Raw genomic sequence first — 18,044 nt, 5'->3', positions numbered from 1 at the left:
CTACAACCTTGACTTTAAATTTCTCTGCACAGTCCAATGTAGAGAAACTTAACTTCTCAAAGCTAATGTTTATGGAACTGAACAGTACCAAGTAACTCTTAAACCTTGAGAGTTCTTTAATTTTTCCACTTGATAGAAAACAGCTGATGTTATTTAAAGAAAAAAATCTGAAAAAATTCCTCTTTTCAGAACTCAGTCTTTTGAATAATTGTGTCCAAACTAGTTTAATAAAGATTATCTTTATTTTGCCTCACAAAAACCTGTGTTACTTTACAGAAAAGGGGCAAAGTTTTGGAAGATCGAATAGATTCACCACTTGACAAAAGCATATTTTTCCCAGTGATGATTTCTGGGGGGAACCAAAGACATAAAAATAAGTGTAATGACATGAAAGTTTCATATTTTCCCCTATTTCTATCAATACATCAAGGGCAACTGATGTATCTAGGTGGTTCTGGACAAAGCTCCACATTCAGATGTACACATAGGCAATAGTACATTCCATTTATGGGATGGAATATAAAATTTGTCCAACATATAGAAGGCTCTCTCCTATCTGACTGAGAACTAAGCAGCCCTTGGATACCATGCAGTATCGAGTGACTAGATGAAAAACAAGATGGTTGTCAAGAACATTATGAGTCCATTCTAAAAATCGAAAGTGCTTCAGTCCTCTATCAACCACTGGGACGATTTGTTTTCAGCTTGACTTCAAATTGGGTGGAGGAAAGCCAGGCAGCCAAAATTATGTAGGGCTGAAGAAAGTCCCAATTTTCAGAGGATAAAATACACCTTTTCCTCTGTATAGGTGACACTTCCCCATATTGATCTATACCACAAATTAATTTTTAAAAAGGAAATGCTTCAAAATCAAAAATATTTTGATTCCGGGGACTTGGGTCTTTTCAATACTCTCAGTTGAATAATTTCATCAGTAGTCCCTCCGGGAAACTGTATAACCCATAGAGTTACACAAAGAGGTTATGGAAAGAGTTATAGAAAGAGGAATGATATGGTAGTCTGGGGACATATTGAATAAGCCATAGCAGAAAACTATACCCTTCTAGGTTCAGTATGGACAAGTTAAATAATATGTGTATATTTCTGACTTAGTAAACAATTTGCAATATTTAAATTTAACAGTGGAAAGTGCAAAGAAACTTGATAGTGCTATTTTAATAACTCATAGAAAGCATATACATACACTCAATGAATTCATCTCTTTATTGCATATCGCTATTTAAAAAAAATGTACAATCTCGTAACACATACAACATTTTTTTCTTGGTACTATAACAACAGTCTTGCACCTAAAGACTAAGTGGTTCCAACTGCTAAGCTAATAAGATACAAGACATATAATTAAGTTTACAAATTATAATGCTTTTTCTTTTTGGCATTAATTTAAAAAAACAAACAAACAAATTTAAAACACGCACCCAAGAGAGAAAAGTGGCTACTTATACCAGCACCAATCTAAAAAGTAGATTTTTTTTTAACAATGGCACATAGAATTACCTGCACACAGCTTTTGGGGAAAGAAACCAAAAATAGAAATGGCAAAGATGGCCTACCAGGATGGCCATATCAAAATTAAGATGATTAAAAAGGGGCAAGAGGGGCATGATACACAAACTTGCTCCTTTATGTGACTCTCCATTCACTTGTCCATTCCTTAAACTGTAAAACAAAGCCATTTTCAAAATAGTTCCAAAATTGAGCCAGACCAAATTTCTCCAGCTATAAATAGAAAAGAATATACATAGAGGCACTTTAGTTAAGGAATAGACAGATCCATCAGCATAGCCCACTCCTCCTCATCTCTAAGCCTTGTTTGAGCTAAGTCTCCATCTGTACCTTTAATGTGGTGTATTTGCAGACCGTGGTAACTAAGGGTTGGGGGAGCGCAACCTCTGCTGTGTATTTATGACCGTTTAATCAGCTACTCATTTACTTCCATATAATGTGTAGAAAGTCACTAAGTTTTGCAATGAGGGGAAAAATGTAAAACCACAGCTCTTGACAACTCTTAGAGCACTATTTCACAGCTTTCACATAGCACAGAGACCTTGCCATCTGCACTAAGCATTATAGTTTATACAAATTATTTTTAAATAGCACGATTCCTGTACAGCGCACACATTGGTATTCTATTCACCCCTTAAGGTCCCCATTAGAACGTGAGCTCTTTGGGGGCAGGGGTTCTGTCTTGCTTACCATTGTAGCCCTACTATGCCTGATACATAGTAGGTGTTTAATAAATATTTGTTAATTGACTGAAAAACTCAATTCAATGAGTAAATAATGTTCTAGTGCAACAGGACAAACTACTCTCTCCACAGGAAACCTAACCACAACAGGATCAATGGAAATAAAAGAGAGAACCTTAGTCTCCCTCCCCCACTACAAATAAATAAAGCAAAGCAAAAAAAAAAAAAAAAAAAAAAAAAAAAAAAAAAAAAAAAAAAAGAAAGAAAAGAAAAAGAAAAGTAACAGTCCTCTTTACATATAACTTAAGGATATTAAGAGTTGGTAGGTTAATGGTAAGCATCTATATTTTATTTTCTAATGTTCATTGTTTTTATTCATTTCTCCCTGAGAGCTTTATCTTTTGGACTGAAAATTTACAGGTAGTTTTACTGACACACAATTTAAAATGACAACATATAAACAGGAAACCACTTTGAACATACTTGGAGATAAATAGATCTTGGCATCTCTGTTGGTATTGTTGACATTTTGTGCATATACTAAGTGTCCTTTAGTCTAGACCTATATTTACAGAAGACGCAGCTTGTCCTATAAAACAGAAAAATAGAAAATACCAAAAAAAAAAAAAAAAAAAAAGGCACCCCATAAAAATTTTTTAAAAATAATTTTATCCCTTCAGAGAATTCTTCCTTTTAGGTATTGAGTGGAAAATTTTATTTTAAAGTTTATATATCTATATTGTTAGAACGAGCACATTCTGGCAATCTTGTTTTTTAACAAGAGCATAGATTGTATTTAGATAAATAGTGTTCTTTCAAAAAGCAATGTAAAGAAATCATCAAGAGCGCTTGGCAGAAAACTCGATGAAATTAGGGGGAAAAAAATTGATGTCCGAGTTTTAAATATAAAAAAAATTCTGATTGAGAGTCTACATGATTTAGATTGTGTGCAAGATGTTCTCAAGAAACATTAACAGACCGAATCCCCACATCAATGTCGAAAATTCTAAGCTGGTCCTATCAGTTACCGATGAACCAGCATCACATTGTTGACTATCAAAAACCACTTTAAATCTATATTTTTCCAACACCAGTTCTACCAATGAAAATAATTTCAAAGTATACGAAGCTTGGAAACCACAAAATATTTCTCAAGCTTTTTTTTTTCTTTTGTTTTTTGTTTTCACTCTAGAGAATGTCTGTCATCTCTTTCAGGAGATAGTATTGTGCTTTTGAACAGTCATGGTGTTCAGGGGAAGAAAATGAGCCACACTAAATGTGAATGCATACACAAAGTGTTTCTGAGCACATACATTAACAAAGGTTGCTTTCTTTCTTTTTTTTTTTTTTTACCCATACAGATGTGTCTCCAGACAACACTCAGACTTCTATATACATTTTTTTTTAGTATACATATACACATACATTTACACATTCACTCACAGATGAAAGAAGAAATTGCCACTGTTTGGATTGCAAGGCAGTGTAATGAAAAGTTCTAGTCACTTCAAAGGGCTGCTAGTGAGCTTTCTAAAAAAGTATTCAAGGAAAATTAGAAATTAAGTTTCGTGACTGGTCTCTCTCGGCTGCTGTCCGTCATCTGGTTGGTAATGCGTTTGCGATTCCGTTTCAGTTTAGAAAGGTCTTTGTCAAATACTTCTCCTGAGCGTAAAGCTGAAACCAGGTCATCGAACTCTCCACCTTCTTCACTATTCTCTTTTGCTTTCCTCATTTTACGCTCCCTTTCACGTTGTTCTTTGAGCTACAAATAGAAAGCAAAATCTTAGAGAACTGTCAAAGTGGTGTATTTTGTTTTCAGTGGCAATGAATTCTGTGAAACATGACAAGATTTCAGTCATACCAAACCATGTTTGTCTGTAGCTGCTAACCTCCTTGATGATGCAAGAAAAGAGTAACTGGGATAAGAGGTCTCATTGTAGAAGGAATGAATAATGAAATAAGGTCACCACTACTTTGTGATTAGACTCTCACCATGCAGGAGCTAGGTAAACCTCATGATACTCTAGTTAAAAAAAAGAGCAACTTCCGGTCAAGATGGCATAGTAGATAGACACTATGCTTGCCTTCTCTCACGACCACATGAAAATTACAATGAAAATACAGTAGAAGCACCATTGGAAATTGCCCGAGGTCTGGTGTAACAGAAGTCCTACAACTAGGGACATAGGAAACAACCTTGAGACTGGCAGGAGCGGCGGAGAGGCCAAAAGTGCTGGTCCCATAACTGCCTACGGTGGTTCATAATAGGGAGGTATATCTTGGCTGTGGAGGTTCCCTGGAGGAGCGAGGGGTCCTGGCCTCACACTGGGCTCTCCATTCCAGGGTTCCAGTGCTGAGAAGAGAAGTCCCCACGACTTCTGGTTGTGAAAACCAGTGGAGATTGTGGCTGAGTGAGACGGAGGGCTGTGGGAATCGCAGATGTTCTTCTTAAAGGGCCTATGTACAAAATTACTCACTGACCTGACAGACTCACTCACTCTGAGCTCCAGAGCTGGGGCTGCTGCTTGAAAAGTGCCAGGGACATACAAGGAGGAAGTGCATTGTCTGGCCTCAGGGTGAGAGCTGGAGGGGCAGCTGTATCCCAGACAGAAGTGCTGGTAGAATCCATTGTTCCTTTATTGAGCCCTCCCCACTTCCCAGTGTGTAGACGTAGGCATCGTCATATCTGAATCTCCATCAGTCTAGCTATCACAGGTTGCCAGGTCCAGGTGATTTCCTGAGACTCTGCCCCTCGCAACTTGTAGGGTTACTCAAGCCGCCTCCAAATGGCATGTCTTGGCTTATTCTGTAGACTTTCCTGAAATTTCTTAAATGTTCATAAAACGCAAACAAGCAGTACCAGTACCACTTGCTGAGCAGCCCCAAGAGCGGCACTAGCAGCAGCTGGCCTCGGTTCCCAGCTTGGTCTTTTGAGGCACCTCTAAGCCCAGCACAGGTGGCAGCCATCTGTAGATTCCTTGGTGACTCTTGCCAGGTGGCTCTGGACAGTGCACAGGCTACAGGCTGAAGAGTGCGCAGGCTACTGCAGAGCTCCTCCCAGGGCTGAAGCACCACACAGGGCTGCATTCAAGGATGACACACTGGAAGGGCAGACGGGGCAGGCACCTAGCCCTGCTAAAGTGAATCCTGCTCCATAAGGTAGGCCCCTCACCAGCCAGTTCTCACAACCAATCAGCCCAAGGGTCAATCCCTCCCATAACACGCAAACAGCAACCATGGTTCAACTACAACAGGAGGACATACATAACCTATACGAGGGACACACCTGGAGCACCTGGCTCAAGCAACCAGGGAAAACTGTGCCACTGGGCCCCACAGGATACCTATCACATTATGCCACTCTACTAAGACTGGGAGACTTAGTAGCCCAACCTAATACTTAGAAACAAACACAGGGAGGCAGCCAAAATGGGGAGACAAAGACACATGTCCCATATGAAAGAACAGAACAAAGCTCCAGAAAAAGAACTAAACGAAATAGTGACAATCTACCAGATGCAGAGTTCAAAATTAGTTAGAAGGATGCTCACTGAACTTACAGGAAGAGTAGATGAACTCAGTGAGAACTTTAACGAAGAGACAGAAAACATAAAAATGGAGATGAAAAACATAAAAGGGAACCAGTCAGAAATGAAGAATATAATATCTGAGATGAAGAGTCCATTAGAGGGAATCAACAGTAAATCACATGAAGCAGAGGACTGAATCAGAAATTTAGAAGATAAGGTAGCAGAAAACACCTAGTCAGAACAGCAACAAGAAAAAGGAGTTTAAAAAAATGAGGATAGTTTAAGGGGCCTCTGGGACAACATCGAATGTATAGCATTTACGTCCTAGGGGTACCAGAAGGAGGAGAGAGCAAGGAATTGAAACCCCATTTAAAGAAATAATGACAGAAAACTTCCCTAACCTGGCAAAGGAAATGGATATACAAGCCCAGGAAGCATAGACAGTCCCAAACAAAATAAACCCAAAGAAGTCCATACTGAGAAGTCCATACTGAGAAGTCCATACTGAGCCAAAGGAGAAATACAAAGAGACAATCTTAAAAACGGCAAGAGGAAAGCAATTAGTTGCCTACAAGAGAGTTCCCATAAGATTGTCAGCTGATTTATCAACAAAAACTTTGCAGGCCAGAGGAATTGGCATGAAATATTCAAAGTGATGAAAGCAAGGACCTACAGCCAAGATTACTCTCTACCCAGGAAAGCTATCATTTAGAATCGAAGGAGTGATAAAGAACTTTGCAGACAAGAAAAAGGTAAAGGAGTTCAACACCACCAAGCCAGTATTACATGAAATATTGGAGAGACTTCTTTAAGAAGAAGAAAAAAATAAGTATCAAAAATATGAATAATGAAGTGGCAGTAACTATATATCTATCAACAATTACTTCAAATGTAGATGGATTAAATGCTCCAATCAAAAGATAGGGTAGCTGAATGGATAAGAAAACAAGATGCTTACATATGCTGCCTACAAGAGATTCACTTCAGATCAAAAGACAAACACAGACTGAAAAAGAAGATACTTCATGAAAACGGAAGCAAAACTAAAAAAAAAAAAAAAACCTGGGGTAGCAATACTTATATCAGACAAAATAGACTTAAAACAAAGGCTATAGCAGGAGACAAAGAAGGACCCAATAATTCCACTTCTGGGTATTTATCTGAAGAAGCCTAAAATTCTACCTTGAAGGGACATGTGCATCTATATGTTCCTTGCAGCATTACTTAGAATAGCCAAGATATGGAGGCAACCTGGGTGTCCATCAATGGATGAACAAATAAAGAGGCGGTGGTACATATACTCAATAGAATATTACTCAGCCATTAAATAATAATAATAATAATAATAAAAAGAATGAAATCTTGCCATCTGCAATAACATGGATGGATCTAGAGGGTGTCGTGTTGAGTGGAGTAAGTCAGACAGAGAAAGACAAATGCCACATGATTTTACTTACATGTGGAATCTAAAGAACAAAATAAACAAACAGAAACAAACTCATAGATATAAAGAACATTTTGAAGCTTCCCAGATGGGAGGGGAAAGAGGGGGTGGGTGAAAAAGGGGAAGGGATTAAAAAGTACAAATTGGTAGTTAAAAATAGTCATGCAGATATAAAGTATAGCATAAGGAATATAGGCATTAATACTGTAAAAACTCTGTATAGTGTCAGATGGGTACTAGACTTACCGGGGTGATCACGTCATAAGTTACTTAAATGTCTAATCACTATGTTCCCTACCTGAAACTAATATAATATTGTATGCCAACTATAATTAAAAAAATAAAAAAAAAATTTAAAAAAAGAGCAATTGAAGCAATTTGTATTTCTATAAAGGAGCAAAAAGTTATCACTATTAAATAGACCCCAAACATTAGTCTCTTTGATGGTATATAAAGAGCAAAGCAAATACTCATCGGCCCACTCCTTTTATTAAAGGCTTAGCCCATATCTATTGTGGATGCCTAGAACTTGCCATATATGAGTTATATAATTACAAGCCAAATAATACACAAGTGGTGATTGTATATTTGTTTCAGGGAAGAGAGAGTAGAAGATTTAGATAATTTAGAGAAACAAAAAGTGGAAAAAAATCATCTTTAATCCTACTATCAAAAGATAACCATTGTGAACTTTTTTTGCAAAAATCCTACCACCATTATTATACATATTAATACTTATTTTACAAGAAAAAAAGATTTCATGTAGAAATCATTTTTTAAGCTTTCTCACATTATTAAATAATTTTTGAAAAAATGACTTTTAAGGATTTCATAAAAATTCATTATTTAGCTATTACATCATTTAGAACCAATGCCTATCTGGTAAACACTTAGACTGTTACCCAGTTGGGGAAAGATTGCTGCTCTCTTCTGCAAATTTATGATGATTTATTTAGAATAATTTCTAAGAAATGAGATTTCAGATAAAAAAATGTGGAGATCGTTTTTTGGGCTTTGGATATGCCAAACTGCCTACGGGAAACTTTATACCAATTTAAACTCCCAGCAGCATTAGAGAGAGTGCTTTGATGCCCTCCTTCTTGCCAACATACCAAAGCACTGTTTAAAAACCCACAGTTGCAGCAACAGAACTTCCAGGAGGTGGAATCGCCTGTTGATCATTCTCTTACCTGAGCTTCCATGCGAGCTCGGCGCTCTTCCTCTTCCTTCTTCTTTCTCATGTTTTCATTTTCTTGTTTGGCTTCTGACACAGCTTGAAGAAACTGATCAAAAATGCCAAAGAACTCGTCCGGCTGTATTTTGCCAGCTTCTTCTCCAAAGTGTTTCACTGCTTTGGTAAACTGGAAAAAAAAAAAAAAAAAAAAAAAAAAGGTTTAAGAAGTTCAGTGTTCTATGAGGGTTCCATAATCAAACGTAAATCTCACTAGAAGGACTCGAACTCAAGTTGAGTCAATATAACATGCTGGATTTTAGTGAGCCTATTGTAATCTTTAGCTGCCAGACATGTCTATTGGTTATTTCTAAAGTAAAAAATTTAATACTCCTCAGTTTTTGAAACCATTATTCTTGTCTGCCTCATTTGAGCTTAACATCTATGATTACCTCCTATGACATTTTATTAACTAAACAGTAGTAAAAACAAAAAAGCAAAATATTGTAAGGCAGAACATTTAAGACATAAAACTAATAGCAAACTCAGCAGGGGTAGGGAAACTTGTACTTTCAACTTTTCTTTGAAGTAGTTTAATATCATTTATTGGTGCCATATGGTTAATATCAAAAGCAAATGGGATTCAGTGCTTCTTAGATGCTCTTTCTAATCATAAACAATGCTGGTACTGTTATATTTCCTGGGCCTCAATTAGGAAACAATAACTGATTATGGAAGCATTAACGCAACCCACGATTTGTGACTGAGAACATAATTTTATTCTAAATTCTTTGTTTTAGAATTCCTTTCAAAGCAATTTTTTTTTTAAATGGCTAAATGCAAAATATTAAGGGGGAATTTTAAAGAATTTGATAAAAATATTTTCATGTAACAAAATTGTATTTTCAGTCTTTTTAGTTTTAACTGTTTCTAATTTTAGTCCTTTTGGTAGTTATCTTTATAATTTGAGATCACATGACTTCGGGAGTCTTAGCATTATTATGACTATCCAAATAGTGTTCAATGTTGGTCAAATTGTTAGAATGTTTCTTCCTTCTATAGGATCTAAGTCTCTTCCTCTTAAGCTACTAAGGATCGTGTTTCTAGCTTCAAAGTCCAACGACTTTGCATTCCCTCTTCCTAATTAATTACTTAATCATTTCTAGATCTTTAATAATTTTTTTCATATTTAGACCATGAAATGTCTATGCAGTATCCCCCCAACCCAAGGGTTTCTGACTGCTTTTATTTTTCTTGAATTACTTGTCTTTATTATATCAAGGTGTCCTAATATTTCAGTGATACTATCTACCTAAAGGAAATGTTTTCAATATTTATTCTCTTGTATTTTTTGTCCCCATCCCCCATTTTATTGAGATATAATTACATTCAGCACTTAAGATGTATAGTATAATGACCTGATTTATCTATATCATGAAATGATTATCACAAGGTTAGTTAATATCCATGTCGTATAGATTTAAAAAATGAAAAAAATTTGTTTCCCTTGAATGAGAATTCTTAGGCCTACTCTCTTAATACCTTTTCAAGTACAGCATACTGCATATGGTCAACTCTAGTCGTCATTTGTACATTACATCCCAGCACTTATTTATAACTGGAAAGTTGTACCATTTGATTCCCTCCTTTCAATTCCCCCTAATATTTATTCTTAAATAAAAATTTTTGATTGTTATATATATGCATGTATATATATGACATTTTATAAATATTATTTCATATCTTTAAATTTATAATAAAAATGTTCTTTTTATCATTTTTTCCCTCACTGAGTTGTTCTCAACGTTTTACTTATTTGGAAATATTCTGTTAGAAACCAGAGCTCTTTAGCAAAGAACACAACATTCTTCACATGCCACATACAGTGCTCTAGCTTATTCCATGGTTTTAAAAGCTAATTTTTAAAAGTTCTGGAATGAACAAAACAGCAATAGATAGCCCACAATTGAGTTTCTAAAACATTCAAGTTCATGCACTTCAAGCCATCCTGAATGATCTTTTTATCTAGGAATTCTAGTTGCCGATGAAGTCATGTATATTTTAGTCTTAGAAATCTGAAGAAAACTAGTTCCAGATTAAAGTTCCCACGCTAAAATGAAGGGAAAAAGAGTAGTTGTGTGTGTGTGTGTGTGTGTGTGTGTGTTTAAATAAAATGTTAACTACCCAGAGCCCTTGATGGAGTAAATACCATATTGCATGGTTTGGGGTGAGGGTCCCTTCTTTCATATAGTGTATACTCCAAAACAGTGAGGTATACACAAGACATGGCTGGAAGCGATGCCAGTGGAGGCTGCTGACACGGCTGACTGACTGCAGTCACGCGATAGCAGAGACTGGACCTCCAACAGGAGTCGCATATCGCCTTTCCATTTATTTAGTGGTGTTGGAAGTAGGGTTTAAGGTTGAGACTAGCTAATGTACCTTAACACAGTCTACTTCTGAACTTTAACCAGTGTGTAGGTACACTTACATAAACGATTCATATCTATCACCAAACACATGACCACAGAAAAAGGGCATCCATTACTCAAAGGAAAGGTTGAATTTAAAGTAAAAGTTGTGGCAACTGAGAGATGGGACGTATGGAAGTACTCAGTAGGGCAGGGTGAGAGCTTAATATTAAGAAGGGGGATGAGGGAGAATGAGAGAATGTGTTCATATATATATGTAATGAATGTGTATATATTTTGGAAGTGGAAATAATGAGAGCAATGGTGGGGCCAGGGAGAGAGGGAGTAGGGGCAGGAGAATTTAAAGATCTTGGTTATTAGCGAACAAAAACTATTCCTTTATAGGAAAACAAAATTTTGAAAGAGCAAAAATCATAAAAAGAAATGTCTTCTATTCCTACTGTGATGAAGCTGTGAATTAAAGTGCATCTCATTTAATATGAGATTTTAAGAGGGAGTATCCTGTCCTCCCGACTTTCTATCTCAGGAGAGCATACTACTTACAGCTACTGAGGTACATGGTCCCTCCTGCTCTCACCTCTGGTTTTCACAATCTACTCTTTTCTGATTTTCTGAGACAAGTACTTTGATCCACTACCAACCATGAGAAAATTGTCAGAGCATTTATTGGTTATATACCATTCAGATACTTCATGGTCTTGCTAACCTAAAGGCACCATAGGCCATCTAGACAAAAAGGGTCCGTTTCAATTGAACACAGTCCTAAGAATGAAAATATAGTACAATATCTGAAAGTACCGGCCTGTCAGACAATACTCAGTGTGCAAGGGGAAACGTACCAGGTCCTTTGCTTCTGCTAGAAGATCTTCAACATCAGAGAAGCTGAAGCTGGCTACTGTGATGAACTGGCTGACAACAGACACAAACTTATCTCCGGGCTGCGGGGGCTGAGACTTCTGATATTCCAGCTCCTTAAACACAAGAAATGAACAATGTCAGCAAAGGCTTCAAGTGCAGGCATACCTTGCCTCATTTTCATACTAAAATTTAATAAGTCAGAGTGGCAAACACATAGAAACCTGCTCTGAAACATTTTGTGATGCTCTAGCTCCACTAGTCCTTCTTCCCGCCACGTTACAGCCATGTCCATGTGCACACACATTTTTGTAAACAGCAGTTTAACCAATCATCTGAGTACTTCATCAGGGTGTTTTCTTATGTTGGCTTTAACATAAGCATATTAGTATTTGGATAAAATGAATAGAAATTAAATGAATAATGGAAAGTAAATTGGATTTAAAGGGCGTGTGACTGAAAGCAAGAGAATTTCATTGTTGATATTCTGTGCCAAGTCTATTTACTTCCTAAACCATGATATCTGGGTCAGTAGAATTGCAACTGTAGCATTTGGCACCATAATCAACTACCATTTTGCTTCTTGTCCATACCATTTAGCTCTTGTTAACAGGCAGGCAGGAGTATTAGTATCTTGTTAACTATCCATATTCTTCATACACACAGGTTATTCATATCTAATTTTTTCCAAATCTAATTTTAATAATTAATTAAACCATTGCCAGATGCACATTATTTAATCCTACAACACTTCCATGAGTGAGGCATTATCCCCACTGTACAGGCATGTAAATTGAGGTTTAGAGAGTTTAAAGTGTAATTTGCTCAAAGTCAAGTAACTGATACATGACAGAGCCAGAATGTGAACTTAGGTCTGCCTGACTCCAGAGTCCCAGTAACAACTACGCTGTGTCCAACTGTCTCAATCTGAATCTCTCTCTTTTCTTTCGTACCTGCTTTGGCAAAGGTACAGACAAGCAGGAATGTAGAGGCCACAGGCTCTGGGGGCTGTATCAGCTTCACCACTGATTTACTTTTTACCCATACCAAGTAGCTTGGGCCTCAGTTTCTTCATTTGTAAAAGTAGAGCAATATCCACATTACTATGAGAATCAAATGAAATGACAGAAGTGGAAACTTATAAATTATGCAGTTTGCTTTGACTGAAATTGCCATGATTCTACTATTTTGGCCTGGGAAGTGGGCATGCCGCATGTGTGAGACGCAAAGACATGAAAGCGATTTTAAAGTGCTTCATTAATGTATAATTTCATAAGAAGTCCATCTTTGATCTCTTCAAACAATCTAATAAATTTGGGCAAATCACAATCAGAAATCATGAATATTTAGACAAGCCAAGGTCCTCCTCCCAGTATTTCCTTCCTGTGCGATATCTTGACATTTAAGCTGCCGGGGGAGGGGGAGGCTTCTGTAGCCCCTTCCCTATGAAGAATGTGTTCTAGCACACATGACCCAGGGGCTGGAGATTTCAGCAAAACTACCTTTAATAAACCCAACACCCAAAACTTCCTTGGGCTCCCTTTCTCATGCTCTGCTGTGAACTAGCTCAGGTGCAAGGATCAGAACACCCATTATGAGGCATTGGGGCTGTCATAACTGCCATGCTGTCCTCAAGAAAGCCTTCTACAGGGAGGAAATAAAACAAGCCTCGTCCCACACCGCCTTTCTTTGGTTTGGCCTCTGAGAGCCGAGGATCGTCCTACGTGCTGTGCTCACTCAGTCTCTTGGCTCACTGGGGCTGGGAGAAAAAGATTCTCTCCATTAGCTCATCTTCTTTTCTTTTCAAACAGCACCATCACCCCCCTCCCCTCACCCCCAGGTGCTCCTTAGTTTATTAAAAACAAACAGAAAAGATTAGACATTATAACTTTAATTTTTACTTAGAGGTATGTGTTTAATGAAGTTGACTACTTCGTATGGCATAGTTTTGTGATTTAAAAAAGGAAGGTCTTCACGGCATTACTGATAAATGATTTGAAAAATACTTAAGAAAGGGGCACATTTCCAAGCTGCTCGTGAATCAGACTCCTTTTCCAAGTGCCACACCAGAGCGATGTCCACTCTCCTGAGCTAGCTTTCTCAACCCCTGACCCGTCTCCTCACTGGTGGCAGTATTTGGGCAGTACCCACGTGGCACTGTGCCATCCCAGTCATGTTTAATTCCACAGACTCCTTGGCCTCCAGCAGTCTGACCTGCTTTCCTTCAGCGGAGGCCTGGGCCCCAGTTGTCTGTATACCTGGGACAACCTCTCTCCTAGCACTTAAGTTTACTCACCTTCTTTCTTAGCCACAGATCAAAGTTCATCTCCTCCAGAAGAGGAGCTTCCTCTAACACATGCCAGTCATTATCACAAGCCTCAGACTAACCTAAATTCACCCTTCCTCCCCCCCCACCCCAGGCAACTTTGTTTATCTGGGTATGGCTGGGCTAAGTGAATATTTGTTAGACTGATTGCTCTAGGCCATTGCAACACCTGTAAGGCAAGGCTTCTGAATCACAGTGACCCCTTGCCTTGAGAACAGACTGTACACCCAAGTGTCTGCTCAATAAATACTCCCCTTTGGGCCAACTCAAAGACAATGGAGAAGTTCCACTGCTCTGTGATGTCTAGAGAGCAGAAATCATTTATTAATAGAACGTGAACACCAAGAGGATCCACGAAGATTATCTAACCCGATGCACTTTAATGAGTCCTGCCTCACAAGCAGGAAATTGCTGGAACTCTAGGTCCAGTTTCCCAGCTCCTGCGGCAGTGACACTGCCATGACATCTTACTGCCGACAGCTGAGTTGCCTGGCTAAACGCAACCTGCCTTTGCTTCTTTGTTTGCCTTTTTAAATCAATAAAGGTTTATCCAGGAATACTACATGCCTAGGCAGCCAGCAACTCACTGCTGGACATCACCAGCACTAGAGATAGTGATGAGACTGGGAATTAGAACGAGAAACAAATACTCACCATCTCTACTGCTTTCAGGCCACTTCTCAAGGTACTTATTTCTTTGTCCAGTTCGGTCATGCTGTTGTAAACAGCAACATTTTAGTAACCAACATGTGACTTATGGGCATTAAATATATGATGAATTTAATACTGCACACTTGTTTAAAATTCCCTTCAATGTTCAGATCTCATAGAAAGACAACATTTTAAACTTATGGAATTTAGGTATGGAATTATGTTTTTTATTTTCTACTGACAGCAGGTATATTTTATAGGTTAAAATCTGAATAAAAATATCTTTCCATCTGTACAAATATATTTCATGTCTCAATCTCACAAAAATCTCACGTAAGTAAACTACTATATGTGGAAATAAATATCTTGCCAGGTGTCACTCCCTTTGAATAAGTAAAAGAAACAGGCTTATTCATAATCATATTCACATTGTGTTTTCATAATTATTGTATTGCTTTTCATGAAAGCTCTGGTAATATAAAAACTACAAGGTAATCACTTAAATTTCAATCAACTATGGATTTTCTTAAAGTTATATTAACTAGTTTTTCTCCCCCTCCCCCTTTTTTTTTAAACAGAAAATTTCCTGGGCTTCTTCCATGAGGCTTTTTATTTGATGACTTTTAAATATTAGCGATTACAATTTCATTCTCGCAGATAATTCACATGTAAACAAATTCACAAGTGCTTCATTTACTTTAACATTTTATATCTCACATGGTACATTTCTACCAAACTCTAAACACAGAAAGAAAAAATTAGCCTACTTATCATATTTTTCAAATTCACTCTAAAAGATGCAGTTAATATATTTATATGTAAAATATAAATATATATAAATATTATATATGTTATATATATTACATATATTATATATGTACTTTTTTTTTAAAGGTCAAAAGAAGGAGGAGAGAACAGCAAGGAAAATTGCCTGCTTCTGTCTCTGAAAACTGGTGTGAAGTTTGTGGTGAAAGTTTGGCAACTTTCCATTTTTTATTTTTAGTTTCTCATTTGCATAGAGACTGCTTTTCATGAAAAGGCTGCCTTGGTTTCTGGGAGTGTATGCACATGTGAAAATTACTAGCTACTTCCTGACATGAGGTCTTCTATTTGTTTAATCATCTATCTTCATTTAACTAAAATATAGGTCCTCCTACCTGTATTTTAACAGAACTGCCTTTGAAAAGAGCTAGTGAAACCACTTTCCTTAATTCATAATATGTGCTCTGAATAAACTCATAGTAAGGTTTTTGTGGAAGTTAGATATTACACGCAGGAGTATGGAGAAGGAGCTAGAACAAATACATATATTCAAAACCGTGTAACACAGTTGGATAATATTTGGATAAGATTCAAACTTTATTTCGTATACTAGTTTTCAGGGGAAAGCAAACAGAAGGACCCTTTTCATGCGAAGCTAATTATCTCAATGGCTAAAGCACAGTCCAAATGACTTAAAAAAAATGAAAGCAATTCACTGTAGGTACTTACTTTACTTTTGCTGCTTGAGGAATATCTCGCAGTTCTTCATTTAGGTTGAGAACCTTAGGGTATTTATTTTCCACAATAGTTATGAGATAGTGCAAAAGTGTAATGTTCCTACAGTTAAAGAAGGAAAGAGTATTAACCATCGTTAATATCTGCATATGATTTGTACATTCATGTGGTTGAACCCACTAGAGTGCTACATTCCTGCATTAATTTCAAAATTTGGAGGTTCCTATAAGGCAAGGGTTCTCAAGAGAAGGGGAGAATCTACATGGGATTTACATAAATATATGTCAAAAAGAAAGCATACATCTTCTAAAAGGGGAGGGAAGGGGATAATATTACTTCTTTGGCCCATGATGAGCATCCTTCAAAATCTGGGTAATGACATAGGTGATGGAAATGAACCTGGGCCATTGCCGATGCAGACACACTGTCACAGTGCATCCATCCAGAGAAGAGGTGTGCCCTGAGAGTGCATGACAAGCAGGGTGGGGTGGGGGTCTGAGGGATGTTTAATCCACTAATGGAGGACAGCTATTTTCAATTCTAAAAATAACAGAGCAGCAACTCACTGATGACAATTTTTGATAATTCTCATTTAGGGTTTCTTTTAACTCTGTAACTTTTTTCCTCTCTGACTCATTTGTTTTGTTAGCTCTGTTCCCTTCTGACTCATTTGTTTTGCCGTTGCATCACAGGGTGGTCGGAAAGTTAGAAAGCCCCTTGTTTCAGGGCTCGGCCTGGAAGTGAGCCAGGTCTGTGCCATCACGAATATGATATCATTGCCGGCGCCAAGAATCCACTTCCTAAAATTAGCACTACTTCAGCTCCTAACTGCATAACCCCTCTCTCCCTCTTTGGTGGTGACAGGGCTGAACCCTGACTGACCTGGGTTGAAAAGGTGGGCGTTTGATAACACTATCTGTTAGGCAAAGCTGTGGGAGTTTGGTCCTGTTGTCCCCTGAGTTTACTGCACATTATAATCATCTGGACCCCAGATGCCTGGGCCAAACTGAGATTCATTTAACTGCAAGGAGGGACCAGGTGTGGCTATTTTTTTAAAAACCCTCCAGTGATTCAAACAGCCAGAATCAAGAACCACTAGTCTATTGAAAGTTATCATAACCAGGAAGACACAGTGCGTTCTTTAAAAACATTTCCACAATTTTTACACAGTTTGCTAATTCACAATGCTAAGTCATAACATAGCCCCACCCACCTCCAGCTAAAATGAAGCAGGGTTGTCAAACAATTTTCTTTTCCATAACAATGAAAACCATTTCTGGTCACCCTAGCAGTTTCAGTGAGTCAGTGCAATCCTATTCCTGAGTCAATTGGCCCACACGTTAAAAAAAAAAAAAAAAAAAAATTAAAATCCCTTATTTTCCTTATTCTCGATAATTAGCAAACAATTGTTCAGTAAAGTAAAATAGTGGCTAAAAATTCTGGCCACTTATATTGCAGACGTTTAGTTGTATCATTGCACTTCAATCTTGCCATTCACAAAATCTACGTGCCTGCCCACACGCCTGCTGCGTGAGGGGACAAAGTCCTAACTACCATCAAAGAAAGAGCAATGCTATTTTCCTTCGTTATTTCAGAGAAATGCCTTGTTATTTAAAAGAATTAAACTTAGTTAACCATAAATCTTTCTTAATGAAGAAAGAGGTAAAGCCAGATCAGAGCTTGCACATGTTTGCTATCCAAATAATACCTCATTTGACTGAACATAAGTTCTTGAAGAACGAAAAACTACTATGGCATTCATTTGATTATTCTCTTGTCATTACCAGAAACAAGCCTTTAATGCAGAGTGACTACACACTTCATGCTGACTGTCCCACCCTTCTGTGGCTTGGCTTGATTCTGTAAAAAGGTAGCTGTTCTTATATGCAAGTAAGATGCTGTAAAATTTACTACGACCTCCAAATAAG

At 37.6% G+C, this 18,044-nt stretch overlaps 1 protein-coding gene across 3 annotated transcripts in view; it reads right to left on the bottom strand.

Annotated features, from left to right (window-relative positions):
* Window positions 1-1,197: 1,197 nt before the first annotated feature.
* Window positions 1,198-18,044, bottom strand: part of DAAM1 (dishevelled associated activator of morphogenesis 1) — a 150,662-nt gene continuing 133,815 nt past the window's right edge. For all 3 annotated transcript variants that reach the window (XM_036218349.1, XM_036218351.1, XM_036218350.1), the window contains 5 exons: window positions 16,111-16,218; window positions 14,623-14,683; window positions 11,627-11,758; window positions 8,375-8,545; window positions 1,198-3,972 (listed from right to left, as the gene is read on the bottom strand). In XM_036218349.1, coding sequence (XP_036074242.1) covers window positions 3,763-3,972; window positions 8,375-8,545; window positions 11,627-11,758; window positions 14,623-14,683; window positions 16,111-16,218 — 682 coding nt within the window. In that variant the 3' untranslated portion in view covers window positions 1,198-3,762. The remainder of the gene's footprint in view (window positions 3,973-8,374; window positions 8,546-11,626; window positions 11,759-14,622; window positions 14,684-16,110; window positions 16,219-18,044) is intronic.

This window comes from Rousettus aegyptiacus, unplaced genomic scaffold (assembly GCF_014176215.1).
Source record: "Rousettus aegyptiacus isolate mRouAeg1 unplaced genomic scaffold, mRouAeg1.p scaffold_m13_p_3, whole genome shotgun sequence".
Taxonomy (NCBI): domain Eukaryota; kingdom Metazoa; phylum Chordata; class Mammalia; order Chiroptera; family Pteropodidae; genus Rousettus; species Rousettus aegyptiacus.
Note: the sequence above shows the minus strand (reverse complement) of the source record. Positions and strands in the feature narration are given on the sequence as shown.